The sequence below is a fragment of the Ochotona curzoniae genome, unplaced genomic scaffold, assembly GCF_017591425.1.
Source record: "Ochotona curzoniae isolate NIBS_2020 unplaced genomic scaffold, NIBS_Ocur_1.0 contig_3819, whole genome shotgun sequence".
Taxonomy (NCBI): Eukaryota; Metazoa; Chordata; class Mammalia; order Lagomorpha; family Ochotonidae; genus Ochotona; species Ochotona curzoniae.
The window spans coordinates 40,225,518-40,247,853 of record NW_024466004.1 but is presented as its reverse complement, the minus strand read 5'-3'; the positions used below and the strand labels follow the sequence as shown (position 1 = coordinate 40,247,853).

The 22,336-nt window shown below is 41.1% G+C and overlaps 1 protein-coding gene across 4 annotated transcripts in view; it reads left to right on the top strand.

Annotated features, from left to right (window-relative positions):
- RNGTT (RNA guanylyltransferase and 5'-phosphatase) overlaps positions 1-22,336 on the top strand; it is a 241,884-nt gene that overhangs the window by 66,573 nt on the left and 152,975 nt on the right. For all 4 annotated transcript variants that reach the window (XM_040983758.1, XM_040983756.1, XM_040983757.1 and 1 more), the window contains exon 9: positions 16,787-16,922. In XM_040983758.1, coding sequence (XP_040839692.1) covers positions 16,787-16,922 — 136 coding nt within the window. The remainder of the gene's footprint in view (positions 1-16,786; positions 16,923-22,336) is intronic.

Below are 22,336 nucleotides of genomic sequence, written 5' to 3'. Positions count from 1 at the left end.
TAGCTTATTGAACCATGGCACTGATTCAGTTTCCTCCCCCATGCCTGTTTGCTTTTGATAAATGGCGTACACTAGAACTATGCCCAAGTTCAGTGATTGTTCACAGCAGCAGTAACACATTGAAAGTGATTATTGTAGTGTTATGTTCTCCATTTGTTAAATGAAATTTAGGACCTTAATATGAATCATTTGATATTCTGGCAAGATGTAAAATTGTACTTCACCTTTAAATATACTTTCTTCAACAGTATAGATTCCCCGTTTGTCCAGCTAATCAAAAAAAGTAGAGAGAAGGTACAAATCAATAGGATCAGAGGCGGAAAAGGAAATAAAACAGCAGATACCTCAGACATACAAAGAATTATTAGGAATTATTTACAAGGAAAATTATTAGGAATTCAAGCAAGTATATGCCAATGATTCAGAAGACCTAGAAGAGATGGATAGATTTTTGGACACATACAATCTACCAATATTGAATCTTGAGGCAATTAATCGTCTAAATAGACCTATAACAAGGACTGATATTGAATTAGTTATTAAATCCCTCCCAAACAGGAAAAACCTTGGAACAGATGGCTTCACTGCCAAATTCTAAATGTTTCAAGAAGAATTTACCCCAATTTTCCAAAAGCTATTCCAAACAATAGAAAAGGAGGCAATGCTTCCAAACTTTCTTTCCAAGTCAATATCACCTTAATACCAAAGCCAGATTGAGACATAACAGAAAGAGAACTATAGACCGATATCCCTGATGAACATAGATGCAAAGATCCTCAACAAAATACTAACCAACAGGATCCAACAGTATGTCAGGCAGATTATTCACCCAGAAAAGGTGAGATTTATCCCTTGCGTGCAGGGATACTGGTTCAACATTTGCAAATCAGTAAATGTGATACACTGCATGAACAAATTGAAAAATAAAAACTGTATGATTATGTCAATAGATGCGGAGAAGGCATTTGGTAAAACCCAACACTACTTCATGCTGAAAATCCTAAGTAAGATAGGTATAGAAGGAACATTTTACAACATAAAGCAATTTACAAAAAACCCAATGCCAGCATCATACTAAATGGGGAAAGATTTGAAGCCTTTCCACTAAAACCTGGAACTAGACAGGGATATTCGCTGTCACCACTACTCTTCAATATAGTTTTGGAAGTTCTTGCCAGAGCTATTAGGCAAGAAAAAGAAATTAAAATAATTCACATTGGAAGTGAGGAAATGAAATTATCCCTTTTTGCAGATGCCTCATTTTTTTACATGGAAGACCCAAAAGACTCAGTCAAGAGACTGTTAACAACTCATAAGAGACTTTGGGAGGGTGGCAGGATACAAAATGAATGTGATTTGATGGTGTTAGTATTCAGAAATAACTCCATGGCTCAGAAACAAATTATAAGTACAGTCCCCTTTAAATAGCAGAGAGGAATCTTAAATAACTTGAAATTAGCCTAACCAAAAATGTGGATGATCTCTACTATGAAAATTATAAAACATTAAAAAACAAATAAAAAAGACATTAAAAGCTGGAGAAACCATGTTCCTGGATTGGTAGGATCAACATAATCAAAATGTCCATATTACCAAAAGAAATAGAGATAATACCTACTAGCTTAAAATTGGAGAGTCTATGTGTATTGCTTTATTTTCAAAAAAATTTTTTTTGTGGAAATGATATGAACAAGAATGTTTTAAGTTATCTGCAATCTTTTTTTGTGAGATTCCTTTACTGTAGGTTTTAATCCCATAGAATTGAAGTATAAATAGTAGTTAGGTTCAAATCGAGTCTATGAAACTTGTTTAATCCCTAAGACAGATAAATTACTTGCTGTATATATATTTGTTGTAAAAAATTGTGATACCGATAAACAAACTCTAATTGTAGCACAGGAAGTTTACAAGAACTCTATTTCTATTAGTTTAAAAATTCATGGGAAAATTGATTTGATTTTATATGAGAATGAGCTAGAGAGTAAGGTTGTCAAGGGGCTTTCTGACATTTATTTGGATCTACTAATAATGACTTTAAATTTTGTTTGATGTCACCAGCTTTGAGTAGCATTAAAAAATTTTATCAATCTTTTATTGGAAATGCATACTTACAGAGAGGAGATATCAAGAGAAAGACCTTCCATTGGCTAGTTCACTCCCCAAGTGGCCACAGTGGCTGGAGGTTAGTCGATCCAAAGCCAGAAGCCAGGAGCTTCTTCTGGATCTTCCATGCAGGTACCAGGTTCCAAGGCTTTTGGCTATCCTGGACTGGGTTCTCTTCCAATATGGCTGCAGTAGACCAAGATCAGCCAGGCTGAAGCTATTGGCTAGGAGCTCCATCTGGGTCCCTCACATGAGTGGTGAAGGCCCAGTCATGTAGGTCTTCTTTCTTTGCCTTTCTTTGCCTTCCCAGGCAACATCAGCACAAATCTGGATTGGAAGCAGAACAGTTGGGACTTAAACCAGCATTCTGATACTGGTGAGAAGTAGGTATGGCAAGTGGTTTGGTACACCTGCCCTACCACAATGCTGGTGCCTAAATTGTATAATAGTCTATTTTTAAAATAAGCTATTTTTATATGAAAGCAGAATTATGAAGAGAAGGGGAGACAGAGTCTTCCCTCTGCTGGTTCACGCTCCAAAGCCAACAACTGTGAGCCTCCTCCACATCCCTCACATGGGTACAGGGTCCCAAGATTTTGGGCCATTCTCTGCCGCTTTCCCAGGCTGCAAGCAGGGAGCTGGATGGGAAGTGGAGAAGCTGGGACACGACTGGTACCCATATGGGATGCGGGCGCTGTAGGGCTGAGGATTAATGTGCTGCACCTTTGTCCCGGCCCATAAATATTCTTAACTGAGAATGTCCTTTTTTATCATTAAGAGAAAAGAAGCAAAATAAGATGGAAAAATGAATAGGTGAATTTGCTGAACAGTAAGGTAGTGAGAAATAGGTGAGGTGTACATATCCCCCATAGGCTGTGGAGGGAAATAGCTGTAGCTGGGCAAGTTAGTTCTTAAATACTTTTTAGGACAAGCTATGGCAGATGTTGCTAGGAAATTGCAGGGTCTGCCCAACTGCTGTTTTGTCACAAACATTCATAAATTCTATCTGGAAAAGTGTTCTAAGCTCTGAATTTTCTTCAAAAGAAATATTAGTATAATCCGAGTTTATTTCAGTATAATTTTACATCCTTGTGGAATCTTGTAATGTGTGCCAGTTCTATTTAGACTAGAAATGCAGAATGATATGGAAAGAACAGATTTGGTAATGTTGGATTCTTTTTTTTTCTTCCCTCTTGAAATTTATTTATTTATCTGAAAGTCAGAGGGAGAAGGGGGGAGGAGAGAAGAGAATGAGACAGACAGACAGAGACTTTCCATCTGCTGGTTCACTCCACAAATAGCTGTAAACCCCAGGGCTGGACTAAGGAAAAGGCAGGAACATTGAGCTTTTTTGCTAATCTTCTACCTGGGTGCAGGGTCCTAAGCACTTGGGCAATCTTCTGATGCTTCCCCAGGCACATTATCAGGGAGCTAGATCAAAAGTGGAGCAACCAGGTCTCAAACTAGCACCACATGGAATACTGGCATTGCAGGAGGTAGCTTAATTTGCCATGCCACAATGCCAGCTTGATCACTGGATTCTTGAGAGAAAAATGCACTAGGAGAGTCAATTCTGGGCTAAGGGTGTCTTTCTTTTTGTAGATGATGAGAAATAAATATTTTTGCTTCTTGGCATGAACTTACTTGGAAAATAGCTGGTATCGTGTAATCCTTGATATTGAGACTGTATTGTTAACATACTGGTGAGGTTACATCATAAGTGCAGTTAATTTTTTTGCACTTGACTGTGTATAGTAGAGGATGAGGTCAAAGAACCAGTATGTTTGTTAGCATTATTGATTGTAAGATGTAGAATCAGTTTTTCTAATTTATATAAAATGATACATGGGAAAGCTGTGGGGAGAACCAGTTTGGGAAAATGGCTAGAAGTCAAGGGCAGCCAGCAGGAAGGATCAGAGGCAAGGGGTGGGGCACAAGAGCCATTTGAACAGGAAACCAAGGTGCTTGCTGGCAGTGTCTGCTACTGGTATGAATACTTTTCAGCTATTTTTTTTGACAATCTTTAAATTGTTAATTAGGGGAAAAAGGTTCAAGGGCTATAAGGAAGGGGTAAGACTATTACTTCCTTATTGTTTTCTTTAAGTGTCTGAGATAAAGGAGGATATTAAAGGAGAAGCCTCACCCAGTTTCCCACCCACCCCAAGTCCTGGGTGTAGGGCATGCTCTGAGGTTCTTGCTCAAGTGATTTTGATAGCTCACCAATTATGATTGGCTGCCAATCTTGCCACTTCAAGCACGATGAGGTTGTTGAAGAATCCACTGATCCATCATAGTCTCCATTTGCCCAGTATTTTGCTGCCAACACATAGCTGAGGTGGTTGATTGACTTGTTCTGTCTTCTGTCTTTTCTTGGTTAGGACTCTGAGTCTGGCATTTCGATTGGGGAGATCCCCAAAGAAACTTTGAGGTATTCCCAGACCAGATTCTTGTGTGTTCTAGCAAGCACAGGGACCAGCACAGTCCATCGCACCAGTCAGTTGGTGGTTGCAATTGCTGGGTTGGTTCTGTTTCCAGCCCTGACTTCCACTGGAACCCATGGGTGTTGCAGTCCAGCCTGGTTCTGTCCAGCACATACTCGGCCCTCACATAAACCAGGTGGAGCTCCAGCCTAGTCAGAGTGACTCACAATAATCCCCACCAGGCCCTCCCCCTACCCTGGTTTGCCAGTATGTGTAGCAGACTAGTCCAGTCTGTCCCACATCCCATTTGGCTGTTATACATGTCGATGGGTGTTGAAGCTTAGTTCTGTCTAACCAGCTCAACTATCCAGCCCTCATGGATGTTGTTGAGTGCCTCTCTGTCTAGCCACCCCAGTCACTGTCCTAGTTTTTGTGCTCTCCAGTGGATGTGATAACCCAAGAGGCAGGAGCCCATTATTTCCCTCCCTGGCTTCTCATGCTCCCGCTCCTGGATTATGCACTCTTCAGGTGGTTCTGGCATTTGACTTGACAGAATTAGCCCCCAGTGCCAGCTTTTGCCAGCTGATGCTGCGGTTAAGCCCAAACAACCCCCACCCACTCTAATTTTGTTTGCCCCAGTAGGAACAATCAGCCCAGCCTGGCTTTTCCTGGATCTAGCTCACATGAGGCGCACAGGTGTTGTAGTCCTGCTTAGTCTGGTCTGCCCCCATCCCAACCCAAGCTCTAGTGGGAGTAGCTGTCCGGGAGGGGACCCCACTCCCTTATTCCCCCTGCCAACTCTGCCCCCTCCCTTCCTGGTTCTCACGCATGTTCTGGTTGGGTGCTGCGACTCACATCCAGTACAAGCAACCTCACTTTGGCATTCCGTATTGTACACTGGTTTTTGTCGCGACCACACCTGGCTTGACCTACACTGTATTCTGACCCATGCCAAATGTATGCCAGTGGGAAATTTTCCATGACCTGTTCTGGGCTGTTCCTATCATGCTTCTTGTGCTTACCTGCAGGGTTTCTGTCCTCCCAGGGGAGTTGCCCAGGCTCCTCCAACAGAACCTCTCCCAATGCCAGATTTCGTGCATACCAGCGGATCCATGAGCTAGACCTACTCAGTTTACCTCCTGTCCTAGCAGGAACAGTAACTTTTCCTGACTGGGCTTCAACCCCATTTGGTTCTTGCTGTTGGATGTTTCAGTCCAACCATGGCTCGTCCATACTCACATACAGCGCACACATGGTTCAGTAGGGGTTGAGACCTAGTCTAGTCAATCCCACATCTACCCTGGTCCTCCAGAACACCAGATGGTGTTGCAGTCTGGCCCAGCCTGGTGCTTTCAGTCGCAGTCCACACTTGTGCCAAGGGAGACTACAACCGTTTCCTGATCAGAACGCAAGCCCCCTTCCAGCCCATGCGCCCATTGGTGGGAACCTCAACCCAGTTAGGGTGTCTCCCCTTAACTCCCCAACTGGGCCTGTTCCCAGCAATAGATCACGCGCATGGCAGTGGTTGCTCTGACTCAGCTTTGCTCAGTCCTTCACCTGTCCCGTCCCATGCCTTAGACACTGTGGCTTAGCATCCCTGGTTCACGCAGACCAGTAGGTGCAAGAGCCTATTTTGGCATGACCTGTGCACCATGCTGGTTTCTAGTTTTGCTTGTGGGCTAAGGTTTGCTTAGTTCTGCCCGGTACACCCCGTTCCATTACCAATTTATACATTGGCCAGCTGTTGGAGCTACTTTGCCCAGCATGTCCCGTCCCCACGTCTGGACCACATGTTCACCATCAGGAGCTACGACTCTCCAGGGAAGTTTCCCAAGTTCCTCCACTTGATCCATTCCTGACCCAGTTCTCATACATACCATTGGGTTTTAGGCCAGCGCCCGGTGAAGTCTGGCTTTCCATTTGGTCTTAACCACTTGCTTAAAGATTTATTTTTTTTATGTTTTTATTGGAAAGGCAGATATACAGAGAGGAGAGACAGAGAGGAAGATCTTCCGTCCAATGATTCACTCCCCAAGTGAGCACAACGGCTGATGCTATGTCAATCCGAAGCCAGGAGACTCTTCCCGGTCTCCCACACGGGTGCAGGTCCCAAGGCTTTGGGCCGTCCTCAACTGCTTTCCCAGGCCACAGGCAGGGAGCTGGAAGGGAAGCGGGGTTGCCGGGATTAGAACTGGCACCCGTATGGGATCCCGGGTGTGCAAGGCGAGGACCTTAACCACTTGTGCCACCGCGCTGGGCCCCTCCATTTGGTCTTGTATGAGCTGGTGAATGTTGCAGCCTGGCCCACCCCACACCCTACTCAAGATGCACATTCGGGTGCTGCCTTGACCAGTCCAGACTGTTGTGGGTTCCTTTAATTGTGAGTGATGGCAAGTTCCTTGGTCACACCTATATTAGTCCATCTCTGCCCAAACTCTTGAGCTAACAAGTGGGGCTAGAATTTCCACGGGGTGTGGCTCCCACATCCCCCACAGAATCTACCCTTGGATATGGTTCTCGAGTGCTAGTTAATGTCATGGCCCTGCCTAATGTGACCCGTCTGCTGATGCATCATCCTGTCAGGTAATAGGATATTTTGCTGGACAAGCCCTGAGTGGACTGGTGTTTGGTGGTCAGCATTGTTCAGTGATTACAAGTTCTTCAAAGGAAGAGTTACTGTCCTTGGGAATCTTTAGGATTGACTCACATCCCGGAATCACAGTGGGTTCAACGTGGAGTTACCTAAGCAGCGATTCAAAGAACAAAAACCCCAGAGCTCCCGGCAGAGCCTAAAGCCAAATGGTGCACATGGTGGCTGGCATGTGGGATCCAGGCATGAGACGCCCCATCCTGAGACCCAGTTTCAACCCCCAGGCCCAAGGCTGCGTCCCTTCCCAATCACATTCACCACCCAATGGGGGCGGTGTGTGGGCCCTGGACCTACCCAGTCACGAAGACCTACCCCCTTGTTGTACTCCCCCCCATGGGAGCAGCCTCCAGAGCCAAGGCAGGCCCTGGGACAGCTTACCACGTGCACATGGTGGCTGGTGTGTGGGATCTAGGCATGAGATGCCCCATCCTGCGGTCCACCTTTTCAGCTATTCTTGTATCTGTCATTCATTCAGGTTAAATGTCTTGGGAAAAGAACATTTGATTGTCTGCGTTAGATCCTGAGCCTGTTTTTACCCTGCTAGGGACAGGGTTAGATACAATCTGGACCATTGGTTTCTGTTTTGAAAATGAAATTGAGCTCAAAAATTTTGTCATTTCGTACAAAGCGGAACAATTATTGTTTTCTTCCTTACCTACTCTACCCTATAGCTCAGTAAATAAATGTACCTAGAAGCTTGCAAGTTATCCTTGACTTCTTCCTTTTCTCTCAGCCCTATTTCTAGCAAATAGCATATTCTGTCTACCCCCTAAATGTCTTTTTCACTGATTTCTAAATATTGTTATCACTTTAGTCTTAGCCTCTGTGATTTCTCACTTGATCTACCACAAAGGACCCATAATTTCTCTTAACTACAATTAGCACTTGCCCTATTTGTAATGTAAATTACTTGGGTGAGAATTTTGAAAAAGTGTGGATCAGCTCCTGCCATTAGCCAGTTTAGTTTTTTAAACTGTGGTGGAGCTGGGGCTTCACAAATAACACTTCCTAGGCTCTCTTGCCACATTGCTTCCTGTTGAGTTTTTCCTCTTGTGAATACTGGCAGGGATTTGGAAGGTGGAAGGGGCTTGCCCTGTTTCTCATTTCTGTAAGGGTATCTCCATTTCTTTTCTTCAACATTCACCAGCGTTGCTGCTCCCTCTAAGCAGTACCAGCTTCTAGAAAGGGCTTCTTAGGTGGAGTGCCCCAGACATTACTTTCCTATGCATTGGGCTGTTTTCTCTTGATGTTCTCAGCATCCTGTCCCCCTTCCCCTACCCCCATATAAACTCAGAATTGAGCTGCAGGGCTTCTCTCCTTAGATGTCTGGGTGGCAGCTGAATGGTGCCACCTTCTTAGCAATTGAGCATTTAGCTTTGTCGGCCTCCTCTTTCTTCCAACCGTAAGCCCTGAGTGTCTTTCCTTCAGACTCCTGCTCCTGTTCCATTTTGCTCCCCTAGACTTGCTGGTGATAGTGCTTCCTGCAGTTATTGATCTCTGGGTTTCTTCTATCTTCCCATTTCTTATTTTCAACTTTCCAGTATCTGTGTAACCAATTTCCTGTATAAAATCTCTTGTGCTTGAATTACCCATTGTGATTTCTATTTGTCTCATACAAGTGTTAAAAATAAAAGGTTTTTGTAGTGACTATGTCCCAGGCTACTTTGGTCATTTCATACCATGCTATTTCTTGCGTACTCTCCATGCTGCAGTAATTTTAAACCTTTTCTAGTTGTCTGGACATGCCACATTATGTGTGTCTTAAGGACATTGTACCTACTAGCCTTTACTTCAAGGCTGCCGTTGTCTTATCCCTTGTTATCCTCCCACCCACCCACCTATGCACCCATCAGCAAGCCCCTTGACTAATACCAACATAATGCAGATTTGAGCAGTATGCTATAGGGACTGTAGATATAAACTAATTCGTAAAAAGTCACACTCAGCTTCGTGACCAATCTATTATTTTTACCAGTCTACAGTGTGGGTGCAAAAAAATGAATTTAAAAAAGTACATTAAAACTCTTTGTTGGGAGTACTTAACACTGAGAAAAACTATTGTCTAAGGTATTTTTTTAAAAATAAAGATTTATTTTATTTGAAAGACAGAATTAAAGAGCGAGGAGACACACACATATATACACACACTCACGGGGAGAGGCAGAGATCGCCATCCTCTGGCTTACCCCCCTAATAGCTATACTGGTTGGAGCTGGGCTGATCCAAAGCTGGGAGCCAGTGACTTCTTTGATTTCCACATGGGTGCAAGGGACCAAGCACTTGGGCTGTCCTCTGCTGCTTTCCCAGATGCATCAGTGGGGAGATTTATTGGAAGTGAGGCTGCCAGGGCTTGATCCAATACCCATATGGGATGCAGATTCCACAGGCAGAGGCATAACTTTTCTCTGTCACAGCGCTGTCTCCATATTGTCTAGATTTTAATGTGACTTTTACTGTTATGTCGGTTTTATGCCCTTAAGCAAGTTATTTATGTATGTGTCAATTTCTTTAGAGGTAAAGTGGGATAGTAATTTTACCTACATGTTAAGGTTGTGAGGAGTAAATGCATTATAATAAAGTGCTTTGAACACTACTGTGCATGTAGTCATTGCTCAGTAAGTGTAAACTCTTGTTATTAGCTGCATGTGGATTTCTGTGGCCAGGTTTTCTTGACCTTCACGCTGTGATAGGTGCTACCTTTTAATATGCTCCTGCAGCACATTGTGCTTCATCTTTTCAGTGCATACTGTGCTTGGGGATTTTTGTTTAAGGCTTCATTTCTTGTTAAGAGTATAAATTATATAAAGTTGAAAAGAGAGTCTGTGCCATTCAGTTTTATGTCGTAAGTATTGGGCAATTTGTCTGGACCTATTGACCCTTTAATGAAGTGATAAAGATAATTAATCTTGTTTTTAAAAAAAGCTTATTTATTTATCTTGAAATAGTTACAGAGAGGAAGGGAGAGCGAGCGAGTGAGCAAGAGAAGTTTTCCATGTGTTAATTCATTTGCAGATGGCTGCAGTGGTCTGAGTTGGGCAGATGTGATTCCGGAAGCCTGGAGCTTCATCCAGGTCTTCCATGTGGGAATAAGAGGTCCAAGTGCTTGGGCTGTTATTCTTGCTTTCTGGGTATAGTAGCAGGGAATTGAATTGAAACGGAACAGCTAGAACTGGAACCTATACTTTTTTTTTTCCTTTTAAAAGGTTTATTTATTTTTGTTTGAAAGGTAAATATACAGAGAAAAGGAGAGACAGAGAAGGTCTTTTTTCCTCTGGTTCACTCCTCAAATGGTCACCATAATCAGAGCTGAGCCAGTCTGAAGGTAGGAGCCAGGAGCTTCTAGGTCTCTCTCGTGGATGTAGGGGCCCGGTACTTGGAGGTATTTCCTTCTACTTTCCCAGGCCACAAGCAGGGAGCTAGATGGGACGTGGAGTAGCCGGGAAACGACCTAGTGCCAATATCGGATGTTGGTGCTTTCACACACAGCATTACCCAATTGTGCTGTTGTGCCTATCCTAAGGGACCAGTTTAAAATCATAGAATCCCCAAGAATCACTTAGTAGTCTGTTTTGGTTGCTCTGATAAATTGCTTTCCTCTCTTCTCCTCACCTCCCCATCCCCTTCCTTCTTTTCCTTCCCATCCCTTTTCCTCTCTCTTTTCTCCTTAATTAATGATGAGTCTGTTTTTTTTTTTTTTAGATTTATTCATTTTTATTGCAAAGTCAGATATACAGAGAGGAGGAGAGACAGAGAGGAAGATCTTCCATCCGATGATTCACTTCCCAAGTGAGTCGCAAAGGCTGGTGCTGCACCGATCTGAAGCTGGGAACCAGGAACCTCTTCTGGGTCTCCCACACGGGTGCAGGGTCCCAAAGCTTTGGGCCATCCTCGACTGCTTTCCCAGGCCACAAGCAGGAAGCTGGATGGGAAGTGGGGCCGCTGGAATTAGAACCGGTACCCATATGGTCCTGGTGTGTTCAAGGCGAGGACTTTAGCCGCTAGGCCATGCCGCCGGGCCTAATGATGAGTCTTAATTAGAGACAAGCTTAAGTAATAAATTGATCCAAAGCATTTTGTTTGCAGACTACTAGGAGGGATATGAGTTAGGATTAAGGTGGTATTAGTTACCAATATTTTGTATTCATTTCCCTTTTGAAATTGTGTGCTTCCTGTAATTTATTAATATGTATGTTGTGGTTTTAGTTGGTCGTATGTATTACAGTGGAGCAACTGAGAGCAAAAGATTATTTCTGATCAGTATGGAAAGAATGTATTTACAGTGAAGTGCTTTTTAAGTTGGCTTTCATGACATCTATGTAGTTTTGATGTAAACGCTTTGGTATAAGCTGTGAATCAGTGCTTTCTGAACCAGTGAACTCCTGCTGAATGAAAATTTGTCTTCCAGTGACAGTGGCTGAGACATAAATACCTGTTAGTAATTTTGAATATTAATGTTAAAATTGACATAGTTCCTAATTAATAAATTTCCTTGTACCAGTGACTCCTGTTCAGAGTGTCCTGGATAGTGAAATAGTATTCTCTTCATTAAAGTGTCCACCTAAATACTGAGACTATGGAGTGATACAGACATTATCTACATCTTTTAACCATTCTTTCTTTAAAATGAAATAGTATCACTTTTTGTAAGTGTTTCACAACAAAAGAACTTATGATTTGGAATGATAAGAGTTCAAGCCAGAAATCTTAGCCTGGACACTCGTGTACCAAAGCCTGAGAATTTTTATGTATAGAAGAACCCCTAAATATGAACTAGCAAATAATTTCTCTGATATCTTTGCAAATACAAACCAAAACCCAAGAACAAAACTTTGTGGTAAATTGTAACCTTTACAATCTCTTCTTTGGTCTTTCAATTCTATTCTTACTCTTGTGCATGTAGATATCATTTCCTCTTTCCCTTCCATCTTTTCTTCCTTCCTTCTTTCTTTCCTTTCAAATTTTTAATGTTGATTACATAGTTAAGAGGGATTAGGGTAGGTTGAGGTATAGAGAAGTTGAGTGAGATAAATGTTCCAGTTCTTCTTCTTTTTTTTAATCCAGTGTCCACAGCGGGGGAAGGGGAGAGGGCTGCTCCTTGCTGTCAGACCATACCCAGGGATGAGAGGTGGTCATTTGTTGATGTCTTAAGAGACCCTGATATGGAAGAATGTTCCAGGAGTGCTATTTGAGCAGCCCCGATAGCTCTGAGATGTTGTCAGTCTTGCTGCAACAGGGCTGAAAAAGTCTTTCCAGGTTCTACTGGCTCACTAGGTCCTCCTTAGTACATCCACAGACACAGATGCTTGCTGCAAAGCTTGGCCAGGAGAGTTGTCCAACCTATTCTGCTCTCCATCTTCTGGTAAGGTACTCCACATCCTCTACTGGTCTAGATGAGCTGGTTGTCATGGCCCCCAGTGCAGCTGGGATGCTGAGCAGGTACTGATCCTGATACATGAATTCTAAGGTCAGATCACATTATTTTGTGTTTTTCCCTGATGACTGGGTTTGAGTTCAGTGATGTAGGTGTGGAGTCCCCCAAGAAACCTTGCCTGGAGTGTCTTCAGACTTGACTGTTGTGTGTGCGAGTTAGTGCAGGGTCAGGTTGAATCTGTCTCCCACACCAGCCAACTTATGTACCAGTGGATGCAGCTATCTGGTCAGTTGTACCTGCAACTCTGTCTCTCATGTGAATCGGCAGGTACTTTAGCCTAGTCCAACCTAACCTGTCCCAAGCTTGGCTCTCATGCATATCAGTGGGTATTATGGCCCAGGTGGGACAAACCCCAATAAAGCTTACCAAACCCGCCCTCTGCCCCAGTTTTTTGGGTATTCTTACAGGTGCTATGGCCTACGACCCCAGCCTGACTTACCCTCAGTTCTGGCTCTCATGTGAACCAGCAGGTGCTGTGGCCTATCCTAGCTTACCTGCACCTTGTCTGAACTCTTGCACATATGCTAGCAGGTGGTAGGACCAAGCCAAAACTGGCTTGTCCCCAGATCCAGCTCACACACAGGCTTTCTGGCCTAGCCCATTCCAGTCCTGGCTTTCACACTCATCAACAGGAGATACAGTCTAGTGGGAGATAATATTTTCTTTAATTTGATAGCCTGTTTGACTTAAAAGGGAAGGTCCAATAGTTAGACACATGCACAAACACACATTTACAAAACATACCATCTTAAATACATAAGTACATGTGTATCAGTGCAATGGAATTTAACATTCTATTCAAACATAAAATTTAATTTGAGCTTTGGAGTGGATAATGAAATGGGAAATACAGTTTCTGTCATCATCATTAGTTTAGAAGAGGCAAGCCATTTCTTTTTTCTGAATTTATTAGTATAAATTAGCTTTTCTCAAATTATGAATATTGAGTATTAATCATGTAAATACTAACAGTTATCGAGATTAAGTGTATGGGGCTGATGCTATGGCTGTTGCTACTCATGTTGGCATCCATATGGGTGCTGGTGTAAGTCCTGCCTGGCCCACTTCCTATCTAGCTCTCTGCTAATGTTCCTGGTAAAGCAGCAGAAGGTGCTCAAGTCCTTGGGACCCTACACTCATGTGGGAGACTTGGGTGAAGCTCCTGACTTCTGGCTTAGACCTTGTCCAGCCCTGACCATTGTGGCCATGTGGGGAGTCTCTCTCTTTTTCTATACATAACTCCCGATTTTCAAATGCAATAAATCTTTAAGAAAAAATGAGATTTAGGTTTAGAAAACAATGGACTAAAATAAGAAATAAACTCCTTAGTTTATGTACTCACGACTTCACATATCTTAAAATGTATCTTTGTGAGAGGAAAGATACAACATTCTTCTAGCTTATTTTGCCATGAACCTTTTTAGTGAGCATTGAGCTTCACAAAATGCTGGTGTCGATCCCATAACAACATTAGGGTTGGTGAATGTTCATTTTATAGACAATGTTATAAATACTTTCTCCCTCCCTCCACCTTTTTAAACCTTTCCTCATGTTGATTTAGATTCCTGTTGAAACACAATTCAGGGCAGTGCTTGCTTCTGTGACACCAAGATTCTCTACCCATGAGGAATGCATGACTGCTTTGAACTGTGTGCGAGAGGTCTTTGGAACTAGGTACTCCTATTGCCAGTGAGCAAGCCTGTTGTGCTGGCATTTGGCCCAGGAGTCCCTCAGTGTATACTCAGTGTAGACTGAGGCTGAGTTTACTTTTCTTGTTAGGACTTGAGTCTCTACTTCCCATCTACTAGGACTGTATCTATTTCAGTATGTGTTCACAGCCTGAGCTGTCAGTTCCCTTTCCAGAGATGTGCTAGAATAATTATTATTGAAACAAATAGCCCACTTCACAGTCTAGTCCTCGAATATAAGCCTCTTTGGTCTTCCTTGCTGTTCTTCCTTTGTTTGTACACTTTCCCTTTTTTTAACCTTCCTCAGCTCTCTTGTCTCTTCTTACCTATCTAAAGATACATAATTTGCTCTTTGGGACACTTTTTTACAATAAATCGATTGTCCTTTGTTCTACTTATCTCCATATACCTTGCTGTCTCGCATTTCTTCATTTAACGTTTTTTTCTACCTGTGATTTTTGATTTTGCTTCATCTTTTGCTGGTTGTTGTTTTTTTTTTTAATGAAAGAATTATGTCTGCACACACATTTGTATGTATGTAAACACACACACATATGGGTCAGAGTTTGGATAGTCCCCCTCAGCAACATGCTCCTCCGATTTCAGTTCTTTTCACATTCAGCATCAATCAAAAAAGTTTAACAAAATGATTGTTGCTTTGAGGCTCATATTTTTGGTTCTAATTCTTTTTGCTGTCAATTTTGCTTACTCTTTGAAGTCTTTGGAGCATGATAATGTCTTATTCACCACAGTGCCTTGTCTGTAAAATTCCCTCAATTTGGATCTACCTGAACTTGACTTTATTATAGAGTGAAATAAAAGTCCATTTTTGATAATCTGCTTCTGGGAAGTCAGAGATGGTAACTTGATTGTTAGAAGAATGACAAATTCTTTTATGTTAGTGGTATGTAAGAAGTTCAGGGTTAAAAAAAAAAAGACCAGGGTTACTAAATGTTCTTATGGACTATGTTTAAAAACATTTTAATTGAATGGACATGAGCCAGAAGAAAAATTGTGTCTGAGATTGTGATATCCTGGCTGTATATAATATTGATTTGGAGAGGGATTACTCATTCATTAACTGGTGTGGTAGGAAGAGCATTGAACAGCTTAAAGTGTACATTACTCAGTGTTTTTCTTTCTCAAGTGGAGAAAGTAATACATAATTCATATAGTTGCTAGGCCAGTAACAAGTAGTTGTGTGTAAACATTGAAACATTTTGATGCTAACTAAAAATGAAAGAAAAAATTTTAAAGATGAGTCAGAAGGTTATTGGGTACAGATTATCCTCATAAAAATTAGATTTCTATATATATGTTGCTTAATATAGGAAATGAAAACATTGTCATTTGTGGTATTTTTATTAAAAATTATTTGTTTTGGTGTTTTGAGAGGCAGAGAAAGAATTCTGTAAGTGCGCTCCTGTGTATGTATTCATTCCTCAAGTGCCCACAGTCACTCCACTGTGGGTGGAGCTAAAGATAGGAGCTGAGGAACTCTGTCTGGATCTTTATGATCCACTACCTGACCATCCCTTGTTGTCCGCACTGCACGAGGCTGCAGTTGAGAATGGAGCTAACCCAGGCACTCTGCTATGGGATCCCAGTTGTTACTTTACCTGTTGACCAAGTGCATACCTCTGTTTGTGTTATTTTAATTTGTCTGGTAGAGAGATGGACTCTAGTAAATGTCAGCCTACAAAGATATTTTAAGTCTAAGAGAAACCAGTTTATTTTTGTTATTGTTGTAATCTTTAGAAAATAATTTTTTGGGCCAGCATGTTGCTATGTATCAGTCTACTCTTTAGCCTGTGGTGGCAGTATCCTATGTGGGCGCTGCTTAACGTCCTGGCTGCTCCACTTCTGATCCAGCTCCCAGCTTATAGCATGGGAAAGCAGTAGAGGATGGTCCAAGTCCCTGAGCCTTTGTTCCCACATGGAAGACTGGAAAGAAACCCCTGGCTCCTTGTCCCTAGCTTCAGATGTGCCGAGTTGCAACTGTTTTGATCATTTGTGGAGTGAACCAGCATATAGATCCCTCTCTTTCTCTTTTCTCTTTTTCTCTCTGTAAACCTGCATTTCAAATAAAAATAAATATTTGAAAATAAATGTTTTATTTGAGAGACAGGACAGAGAGTAAGGAGAGAGGGTTACAGAGATAGAGATATTGAGATATGGACAGAGAACTCCAACTTGCTGATCCATTCCCCAAATGCCTGCAATGGCCAGGACTCAAGCAGGACTAGAGCCGGGAGGTGGAATCTCACTCTAGTACTCTTAAGTGAGTAGCAAGAATCTAACTACTTTGAGCCATCATTGCTACCTCCTAGTATCTACAGTGAAGGGAAAGGAGGAGCCAGCAACCAGAGGTGGGAATTGAACCCAGGTACTCCATTATAAAATGTTGACATCTTAATTACTAGGCTAAATACTCACTCCTTTTATTCTTGATATTTTACTATTCATTTTTTCATTTTTCATGCTTAATTTGCAGTTACATGATGTTGATTGATGGCACAAATGAAGTTTTTATGATTGATAGAGATAATTCAGTGTTTCATGTTTCAAATCTGGAATTTCCATTTCGGAAAGATCTTCGAATACATTTATCAAATACTCTTTTGGATGGGGTAAGTCATATTTATTTTATCTGTGTATACATATATATTAAAAAAATTAAATGGTGTAATTTTTCCTTTTAAGTAAATGTGCATTTAATAACAGTTTATAATTAAATCTAGCTTTTATTTCGATGCCAAGTTTCATTGAAGTTGTTCTTTTTAAAATGGAAAAAGCCAACTTAAGTTTTGAACCTAAATAGATTTTTGAGCTTTTCTTCTTCAGTGGAGAAATTTGTTAAAATGAATTAAATTAATTCTGTATACTTGGTATGAGAATAAAGGGCAAAAATTAAATCTGGATTTGTTTTCTTTGTGGCTGAAAAAGCAATTTTGTTGAAAAAGACATTTTATTATTTCACTTTAGTTGATTTTAATCGTGAACCATGACATGCCATATTGTTCCATTGATTTTTAGTGATAAGAATTTGATAATCTTTGTTGTAAGAGAGAATCTTGTTTTGAAAGTAACCAGTACTTTTACAATTGAATTTTTAAAGCTGATAAAATTTCTCATTTCAGAAAATATGTATTTATTTAAAGAGTCAGTATTTTATTTATTTGAAAGGTAGGGTGAAAAGGTAGGAAAATGGAGGGAGAGAGGTAGAGTGGGAAGTGGGGAGGGCAAGCTAGAGAGCCAAATTCCATCTGCTGTTTCATTCCCCAAATGGCTGTAGCAACACAGTGGGGACAGGCCAAAGCTGGAATCCTGGAGCTGCATCCTAGTCTCCCAAAGGGAGCGGGTATGGGCTCAAGTATTTGGACCATTTTTCACCGCCTTCTCAGGTGCATCCATAGGGCCCTGAATCAGAAGCGGAGTAGCCATGACTTGAACCTGCCTTCAGATGTGGGACAGTAGTAATGAGAGTGGCAGCTTATCTCACTGTACCACAATCCTGGCTTGAGAAGATATGTGTTTATTAATCACAAAACTACTTGATTAAAAATTTTTGATTTCCTATCATGCAAATATTTGCTCTTTCCTTAATTCCAAAGGTATTGGCTCATTCAAATAACAATGATGCAGATTACTAACAAACTGATAAAAATAATCTGAACTTTCTTCTTTTTTTTTTTTTAAATTGTATGATCTCTTAATGTTGAAGCAATCACTGCAACCATTTATTTGAGTGATCCTCATTCCAGACTTTTTCCTTTGTCCTAGGGCATTCAGTCATACCTCTGTCCCTGTGGAATATAACACATTCATATCAGTAATAGGAACTAAGAGTATAGATTCTTAGGGGGTCAGAATGTATCAGAATCTCTTGAAAGCTTGGGACCTCATTTCAGCGAACTTCTAGTCATGGCACCTCTTATCTCATTGAAGATGAGGGCTCTGGTCAAATATGTATGCACAGAGATAGTTAGATAATTTTGCTTGAGTAGAACCAAATGTTACATGTATTTTGCATTTTTTTTGTGCTAAGTATTTGTGGGGGCATAATTTCTGTATAAATGTCTTAATGTATAAAGACCCATTATTTCAGCTTTCCAAGCTATCCTGATTGTGAAAATTATAGGGTTGAAAATATCTGTTAAAAATATGAACTTTTCCACTCTTATAAGCAATGACATCAGGCATTTAGTGTGTTCTCAAAGAAATTGAATCAGGTTAGTGGAATCGTTTTGTGTATTAACTAAGGAAAAATGGCTAGAGAAAACATTAAACAGAGAAGAACAATGGTGTCAGCCTGATGATGTCTTCGGAACCCGGAGAAAGTGATCTTTATTTGTTGAGAGGAAAGGAGTAGGATTGCGATAAGCATTGTCTTGCAGAACTTTTGCAGGTGTTTTTCTGTGAAAACATTAGCCAGTTTTTTGGTATAAAACAGGTCCCTAGTTTGCAAGTGATGGCACAGTGAGGTGGACAAGATGGGCAGTGTCTCTCGGACGCAGGAGTGTAATGCGCCCTGGATCTGTTGGAGAGACTGAAGATATTCTAAGAGGGATTGATTAGTCATTTCCTTCAGGATCTGATCCCTTAATCTGGGAAGAGAAGATGGGAACCTTTTTAGGGGGAAAATCCCATTGACTTCCGTTACCTGGCTGGATTAGGAGGAAAGCTGGTTTGAATAGGTGGTTGGTCCACAGTAATGCCTGCTGTGTCACTGACCCTAGACCATCCCCTATATTAGCAGTGGTTAACTTGGAAGCTAGTTTGGAGGGCCTTTTTAACTTGAGTCCTACAGAAGTTCTGACAGTCCTTCAGTCCTTCAGTGGCCCGATTCCTGGCTGAGCTGACGTGACTCTCTGGGCAGCTGTGTCTCTGACTCCCTGGCTTCCCACATCACAGGCAGGGGCTGTTGGAGGGTGGACTGGCCTTGTTGGGTGTCTCTGACAGCAGATCACTGCATGAAGCCACATTAACAGGCCCCTGCTGCCTAACTCCCACTATTCCCTCTTGATTTTTGTGCTGTTTTGATAGGAGCCTTTCAAACGGATGTCTTATTTCTCTTATTTCCTGAAACTGATCCTCTTCAGACATGTTACAGTATATTAGCACAAGTTTGTTTTTGTGCAGAAAGGTGTTTTTTTTTTTTTAAAGAAATGCATGTGTAGTTTTTCTGTCATGTTTTCCATGCACATGAAAAAATCTTTATTTTTATTAGAAAATCAGATATACAAAGAAAAGGAGAAACAGAGAAAAAGATCTTCCATCTGCTGATTTGGTCCCCAAGCGGTTGCAAAGGCCAGAGCTGAGCTGATCTGAAGCCAGGCTCCAGGAGCCTCTTCTGGGTCTCCCACCACAGGTGCAGGGTCCCAAAGCTTTGGGCCGTTCTTGACTGCTTTGCTAGGTCACAAGCAGGGAGCTGGATGGGAAGTGGGGCTCCCGGGATTAGAAATGGCGCCCATATGGGATCCAGGTGCATGCAAGGTGAGGACCCCAGCTGCTAGGCTACTGTGCTGGGCCCCTTCATGAACATTTTGAAGACCCTGGTATAAATGCCATCCTTGTTTCCAGGAAGCTATGGAAATAGGCATGTGTAAAATTAAGGAAATGTACAGTTATGCCATGTATAGAGGATCTGCACCTGATCTGAATCAGTTGTTGATTTAATATTTTCTAATTTGGTGAAAGAATGACCTTTTTTGTTTGTTTGTTTTTAAATAATGGTATGTTTGCAAAGAGAAGGGGAGACACAGAGAGAGAAAGATCTTCCATCTGCTGGTTCATACTGCAATAGTGGCAATGGTTGGAGCTGAGCTGATCTGAAGCTAGGAGCCAAGATCCTCTTCTGGGTCTCCCATGTGGGTACAGGGTCCCAATGCTTTGATCCTCCACTGCTTTTCTAGACCATATACAGGAAGATGCATCTTAAGTGGAACAGCTGGGATATGAACCAGCACATGTGAAATGTTGGCACGTAAGGGGGAGGATTAGCCAGTTGAACCATGATGGCAGCTCCAGTGATTTTTGGATCTTACAGAACAGTATAGCAGTAGTTAAGAGCCCTACTTTCTGTTTTATCACTGGTCAACAGTTGTTACTGAGATACCACGTATATCTTCCAATAAAACAATAACCCAAAGAGTTCAATTTAACACAAGTCTTACGTTAGTTTGGAGGGAAATAAAAGCACATCTAGCTAGTCAGAAATTAAGAATGTTTTATGTAGCAGTTGTTATTGGCAAGGGACAATTTCCACACAAAAATAGTTTTTGTGAGACATGGGCAAAGGGCATTCTAGGTAGGAAACAGCACTTAAGCAATTAGATAGTCATTTGCAGATTTAACTTAGCAGTACTCTGCAGTTTCACCCCAAATTTGGATAACCAAGAGCAGCATACTAGATTCTTATGAGTTTTTAAAATAGCAGTGTGATTCATGATGTCAATTTACTTGGGCCAGAATTATAGTTGCAATATCTGTTTTTCCAGTTAGTTAATTAAAACAGCCCTCTGTAGTTTCCTGTTTCTTCCACATTTTCATTTGAAAATTGTTTTTGTAAAATTCCAAATCCAAGAATAACTGAAACCACCTAATTTTCTGGCTGTCAGGATTGAGCATTGGTACTTTTGTTTTGCATTGCTGACTAATCTTCCTTGATACACAAAGTGTGGGAAATAGGTGTTTAGAAATATGGCATTAATACACTTGATACAAGTTAGTGCAGTTTTTTCAGCCTAATGTTCAGGCTAAGAGAAAAGATCTAGTAGTTAATCATTAAGGTTATTAGCAAGAATCTTGAAAAAATTGCATGTGCCCTCTTCAACTGATTTTTTGTAATAGAAGCATATACGTGATCATTGTTGAAATTTTAGAAAAATTTGTAAATTATTTAGTAAACTGTCAAGAAGATATTAATTTTAATGTTTTGCTGTATTTTTAGTCATTTAATTATACCTATATTATATAGCAGGTATAATTGATATGTAATTGACCATTAATGTATATTATGTATTAGGTTCTATCATTTTTCTTGAGTCTAAAGAACTGCTTTTTTAAAGATTCTTTTTTTTTAAATTTTATTTTTAAAAATTGAGCTAAAATTTACTCTACCATGAGATTCACCATTTAAATGTGTTTTAACTCTGTGGTTTTAGTATGTTCACAAGGTTGTGTAAGCATTTCTGTTACCTAAAATAGAATATTTTATCACCTGCGTAGACTATGTTAGTTAGAACCAAAGCTTTATATGAGTGATTTTGAGGAATGGGTAACACAAATGAGTTTTGCTAGTTCACACTTTCCAGACAATAGTTAGTGATCATAAACAGTTGATACCCACTGATTAAAGCCCTTTTATATAAGGCATGTGTGTGTCTTCAGCTTCATGTTTTAGTGTGGTCCCTGACTCTTGAGTTTATACAGGTGCTGAGCATTGGAAAGAGGGAGATTGATTTCATCGTATTGAGGGACATCAAGAGATAGCTTACATCCTCTGGTTGGCTCCTCAAATGATGCAGTGGCCAATGCGGGGCCACTCTTCAAACCAGGAGCACAGAGCTCCATCCAGGTCTCCCACCTGGAGTTTTTGGAATAGGCCCAAATATTCAGGCCATTATCTACTGTGTTCCTAGACAAATTAGTAGGGAATTGTGTCTGAAGAACAGCTGTGACTTGAACCAGTGTACTGTTGTAGAAAATCAGTTTTGCAGGTCTTAGATTAACATGTAGTGCCTCTCTCCTGGCGTTCCAAGCAGTCTTTTTCATGCCTTTTTTTTACACAGTTTAATCCTTCCATTGTCCTCCTGGAGTATGTCCCCTGTCTTTCAGAATCCATCTCATGTTATGTACAAGATGAGCAAGTTTTCTCTTGTTCTTCAAGTAGAAACAACTATTTCTTCTACTTAGGCATGCACCATATGCCCTAATTTGGCTGGGATACTGCAGATATCCATTTGTTTAGTATAGTTAGTAATAGCAGCCCGTTTTACTCCCAAAGGTATTGTGATTTGGACAGCAAGCTATGTTGTTATTC